This window comes from Arachis hypogaea, chromosome 7, assembly GCF_003086295.3.
Source record: "Arachis hypogaea cultivar Tifrunner chromosome 7, arahy.Tifrunner.gnm2.J5K5, whole genome shotgun sequence".
Lineage (NCBI taxonomy): Eukaryota > Viridiplantae > Streptophyta > Magnoliopsida > Fabales > Fabaceae > Arachis > Arachis hypogaea.
Genome location: NC_092042.1, coordinates 75,519,798 through 75,525,277, shown reverse-complemented (window position 1 = coordinate 75,525,277; position 5,480 = coordinate 75,519,798). Strand labels below are relative to the sequence as shown.

Genomic DNA, 5,480 nt, shown 5'->3' with positions numbered 1-5,480 from the left:
TTTTTATTTGTTTGATTTTTTTTATTCTTGTTAATAGAGTAAAACAAGAAGAAACTTGAAAAGGTAAAATAAGAAGAAAAAGATGAATAAGAAAAAAAGATGATGATGATGATGAAAAAAAAGAAGCAGCAGCAGAAGATGAGGAGGAAAAAGAGAAAGAATTTTAAATTATATAGAACTTATAAGAATAAAAATACAACGAAATATTTTTAAAATACACCGCAAGATTTCTATTTATACTCAAAGTTTTCAAAATACACCAAAACGAGAATGGAACATATTCATCACAATAACAATTTAGATTCAGAACTCTTATATTAAAATTTTATTACAAATGTACAAAAATATTTTCTTTAATTTTGAATCAGGCAATGTCATCAATATGGCCGAAATTCTACGATAATAATAATGACGATACGTATAAGAAGAAGAAAATGATGACTATAACGATGATGATCATAATGATGAAGATGATGAAGGAGAAGGAAGAAAAAGAAGAAGAAAAAAATATTTCAATAAAAAAAAGGAAGAAAAGAAAAAAGAGATAATGGTGTTGATGCCGATGATAAAGAAAAAAAAAAGAAAAAGATCAAAAAGTTGATCAACAAAATATTATTATTTTTTTTATAAGAGTCTTGAGCAACAAAATTTTACATTTTTTTTATAGTGAGTAGTAGTATAATAGTATATTCCAGTTAAATCTAATAAATATTAGCACATGACTAATTGTTATCATCATTATATAAGACTCTAAATTTCATCAACCAACAAGGAAAAAGGAAAAAGCTTTAAATTGCATCCTTACACTAGTACACTACATTACTACTATTGTTTAGATGTAAACTTAAAAGTAACTTATTGTTATGATGTTTAGAAGTATTTGTTTATTTTGTTAAAAAAATAAATAATTAATATTTAATTTTAAAAATATAAAAAAATAAATAATTATTAAATATTTAAAATTTGTGATAGACAAAAATTAATTACCATAAAATTCATCTTAGAAGTAAAGATAAGCTTAAAATAACAGAACATTTCGACCAAAACAAATAAAAATAAAAAAAATCAAACAGAGAACATAAGTACATAACACAAAAGCACCGAGAGAGAGAGAGAGAGAGAGATAGAGAGATGAAACTGGTGAGTTACATGTCACAATGGAGAGGCATTGCAAAGGAAGCTATGGACCGAACAGCCATAGCAGTGAAGTTCCTCTGTTGCCTTCACATTACGGACACCTACTTCTGTTCCCCAACTCACGTAACGCAAAGTTTCGAACTTTTTGTGATTTTCGGTCACCCATTTGGTTCAATTGAAAGAAATTTCACTCTTCTACTTGCAGGTGTATGGGCCTAGTATGCTCCCCACACTCAACATGGTAGGCGACATCGTTTTGGTTGAACACGTGTCTCAGAGGCTTGGGAAGGTTCGGCATGGTGACTTGGTTGTGATTCGGTCACCGTTGGACCCTAAGAGGTGCCTTACCAAAAGGATTATGGGAATGGAAGGGGATACTGTTACTTACTTTGATCCTATGCTTGGTGATGCTACTCGTGTTGCTGTGGTGTGTGCTATGATTTCTTCTTCTTTTGGCTCTTGTTTCATTATTTATTATTGTAATTTGGATGCAATTTTATTTATTTATTTATTTTTTGTGTGTTTATGATTGTGAAGGAGTTTTCCCAATTGATTGTTTTGTACATTTTGCATTGGATCATAGTGAGAAGAAGTGGGGAATTGCTCAAATAGGATGGATAGGAGAATGTGATTCCTTTTTATTTGGTCATGAGATTGAGAAGCCATTGACAAATTCATTTAATTCTATGTTTTTATCAAGATAAATAATGCTTTTACTTATATATAAACTGCTTAGATGAGTTTTTGAGATGCTTATTTAACTACCTTAGATGTCTTGTGGACATTTATCATGAATGAAATTATGCAGGAGTAGGAGACTGTGTAGAGGGTTGTACTGTTGTTTCTCACATTTATAGACTAGAAGTACATTGTTTCCATGTTACTTAAGACTACTTTTGGTTTTGAGAACAGAACGAGACAAAATACTAAGAATAAGACACAAAGGATAGAGACACAAAAATTAGTGTTTTTGTATTTTCTTTGGCAATAAAATGAATGTCGTGTTCGAAATGTGTCTAACATGCAGACACGACAATTCGGCGAAGTGTCCGTGCTTTATAGGTCTTTGCCGAGTGTCTTTGTGGCCTTCTTGACAGGAAGGACACAAAATACACTAATTTAATGTCCCATAACACAATGTTTTTGTCCATGTTTCATCTGGCAAACAATTTTGTATTTCTATGTCCATGTCTCATTATCCTGTCCTTGTAAACAAATGCAGCCTAAGTGTTGAGATGAGTGTTGATGGTATGTTTTTATATGTTTTGCCCAAGATGAATTGTTTTAATTTGAATCTAATCGCGATTAGAATTGAACACCAATCTTCTTGTGTTTACTTTTATTATGGTTAGTGACATTTTGATCAAGCGTCATTTAATTTGAATATACTTATCAAGTCTTAGCCCACTATAATCATTATTTGTGTGCATGTGTGCACTTCAAACCTATTGTTTTCATGTTGCTTTATTTTGACACCAATGATTGTTCTATTATTTTTTTTTATACTTCCATCAATAAGTTTGATTTGTTACTTAATTTATAGTCTCTTTTCCCATAGGTGCCAAAGGGGCATGTTTGGATTCAAGGGGATAACATCTTTGCATCCCATGATTCACGGCATTTCGGCCCTGTTCCTTATGGCCTTATACAAGGAAAAGTGTTTTTCAGGGTAAGTGTTATTTCTCCATATTCCATATTATATTCTTATTATTTTCCTTTCAAGAATACATAATGAGAAATGCATCTAGACTCCTCAGATGCCAGATTGATTTGATATATGTCATTGTACTGAAGACTTCCTTAGCTGGATAGAACTTGGTCCTTGTGATCTTTTCATGTTTATTTTTCTTATAGAAAAATTTCGTGTTAGTTAACCATTTGGAGAGTGCAAAATTGTTCTACGTGATTGCTATAAATTGATCTATGACAGGAAACTCATTTGATCCGTTTAGCTTACTCCACCTCGTGAGATAAGGCTTAGATATTGTAAAATCTATGAACTGAGATGCTAATGATATTTCAAATAATAATATTAGGTTTGGCCACTTGATTGCCTTGGAGTACCGGGTCAATAAAGATGTTTTGAAGAAGGTAAAATCTTCTATTTCTCTGCCTTTTATACTTTATCTTCAATCTTTCTCTAAAAGAGTTGTTTCAGTCTATAAATAGACATTGTGATCTTTAGTATTGAAAACCTTTTTTTTTTCTTTTTTAAATACTAGTTTCTACTTGATTATAATGTTAGCTTACCAATTGCCATATCCGGGCAAATGTTCATATCTTTTAGAAATATTTCACTCTCTTCTCATGTTCTGAGGTGGAGGATTTTCACAAAGAACTAAACTGTGAGCTGATTTGGATTATGAAATTTAGCACAGCAAAGCAATTATCTTATTCAGTTTCTTAAAATTTACTTTATTATATCCTCTCCTCCATTGTCTGAATATGAGAAGGTTGACTTTGCAAATTCCATCCATGTAGGTACCTGTTGGGCTACTGTAATGTGAAAATATCCATTACTTAGGGAGGGATAAGATTTGAGTTGATTTGGAGGCAAAGAAGCTAACTTTTTATTTGGGTTAAATTTTTTATTTTGTGAAAAACGCGTAAGTATAGTTATAGTTGTGAGCTTTTGTACACAGTACAAGGAAGAATGAATCTTGTGATTTGTGAATGGCCACTAGTGTGCGGCTTTCTGCTACTAGCCTCCATTTCTCTTCCTTATCACGGCCTATAGTACGAGGTAAAGGAAACCGTGCTGATAAATCAAATATGTTATTGAAATTGCTTTTATTTATTTTCGAATAAACTGATTCTATAATCCTGGCTTATTTTCCTTCAATGGACAATGTTGAATCCTTATAAGGACTTATTTAGAGCAATTTAGAAGACACAAAATAGAAAGCTACCATTCTAAGAATCCTTACACTTTAGATCAAAGCATTCCTTACCCGGATATAAAAGCACTAGACTTATAATTTCTTGTCTAAAAGCTAAGTATTGTTTGCCCGTTTCTACCTATTTGTGTGATAGGTTAATAGATGATGCTTTTCATTTGCTTACCGGGAAGAACTTATGGTCATTCATCCGGTACAATGCAATATACTTGGATGAAGCCTCAGTGGTTGCCATGAAGGTGGCATTTAGCAAGGTAAAGCACCTGATGGACCATAGCTCCCTTTTGTAACAGTGAGATCATTTACATTCAGCTTAGGATTTCTTTTCCAATACAATCTCCTTTTCATACACTGAAAATAGAGGATCAGAGGTTTAACAGGATAATTAATCTGATTTGATTTGTGAGGCTGAATGCCATGTTTGTTTCTTAAGGATTTTGATTTTTAATACAAATGTAAAATAACAACTCCACCTATTAGTTTGGAGGAGATTGACTCTTGTATACTTAAGACTTGCCAGATTTATGTTTTCATTCTCTCTCTCTCTCTCTCTCTCTCCTGAATAATTTCTGTGTTGGACTAAACTGTCCAGAGACTCATATCAGTAGAATCAAACAAATCTGGAAATTGATATCAACATATCTCAGCTTGCCCTCAAGTTGGTGGATGGATATCTATCATTCCTAGCTTGTGTGCAAGTTCTTGAAACTGCTTGGCCTCCACCGGTTGGATAGGCCGCTGCTCAAAATATGTCTGCCAACTGTATAGAACTAATATGCATTCTCGCAGGATTTATTTAGTATGTTTTAGACAATGGTAGCAATAACAGGTTTCCATAGCTTTCCCTTTTCTTAACAAACATGAATTAACTTGGTACATGCAAACACAATCAGTACAATCATTTGTTTACAATGGTCATATCAACAGTTAAGTAGTAGAAAGCCCCGTTTTCATTCTCCAAATATTAGAAATTACATACAGCCATTGGAAGCGATTCCATTTCATCCTTCATTTAGTTGCTGGTCACATGGATCCACAAGGTACGTGGAAAGGCATTCTGAAGGGATAATGAATTTACCGTTCTCACGTAGTCACGTTCGACATGTACAAAAATGCATACCTATTTAATAAAATTAAAGAAGAAAGGAAGACAAATTGAAATCAAATAGAGAAGCTACGCAGAAGTAATACATGGTAGCACTGAAATAAAGATATGTAAAGCGCATATAATTAGTGCTTGTTACTTGTTAGAGAGACACGTGACTGAGGCAGAGACTGGCCTATTATTCGTGCTTCTCCATGCGAATTTAATGTTACCGATATGAAGAAAACACTTCCCCCATATACAGACCTGTGGTATGAGAAAGAAAGTTAAAATTCTTTGCTTAAACTAAGAAAAACAAGCAGGGTGAGTTTCTTATTAAACAAGTATATTGTCTACTCCAC

General features: G+C 32.8%; 1 protein-coding gene across 5 annotated transcripts; it reads left to right on the top strand.

Moving 5' to 3' along the window:
* Nucleotides 1-1,034: 1,034 nt before the first annotated feature.
* LOC112703488 (mitochondrial ATP-independent inner membrane protease subunit 1a) lies at nucleotides 1,035-4,576 on the top strand. Of its 5 annotated transcripts, none has more exons than XR_011864154.1 (6): nucleotides 1,035-1,260; nucleotides 1,343-1,564; nucleotides 2,696-2,806; nucleotides 3,174-3,228; nucleotides 3,780-3,880; nucleotides 4,171-4,576. XR_011864154.1 is itself a non-coding variant. In XM_025754950.3 (5 exons), the coding sequence occupies exons 1-4, from the start codon at nucleotides 1,132-1,134 to the stop codon at nucleotides 3,210-3,212; spliced, it is 501 nt and encodes a 166-aa protein (XP_025610735.1). In that variant the 5' UTR covers nucleotides 1,035-1,131; the 3' UTR covers nucleotides 3,213-3,228; nucleotides 4,171-4,576. The 5 variants fall into 5 exon arrangements, 3 of the variants coding, with proteins under 3 accessions (XP_025610735.1, XP_025610738.1, XP_025610736.1); XR_003154620.3 differs by having other exon boundaries at nucleotides 3,619-3,880; XM_025754950.3 differs by lacking the exon at nucleotides 3,780-3,880.
* The last annotated feature ends 904 nt before the right edge of the window (nucleotides 4,577-5,480 follow it).

Coding starts and splice junctions, on each gene's coding strand:
- LOC112703488 (XM_025754950.3), top strand. CDS start 1,132: ATGAAACTGGTGAGTTACATGTCACAATGGAGAGGCATTGCAAAGGAA. Junction 1,565..2,695: donor ATGCTACTCGTGTTGCTGTG/GTGTGTGCTATG, acceptor CTTTTCCCATAG/GTGCCAAAGGGGCATGTTTG. Junction 2,807..3,173: donor AAGGAAAAGTGTTTTTCAGG/GTAAGTGTTATT, acceptor TAATAATATTAG/GTTTGGCCACTTGATTGCCT.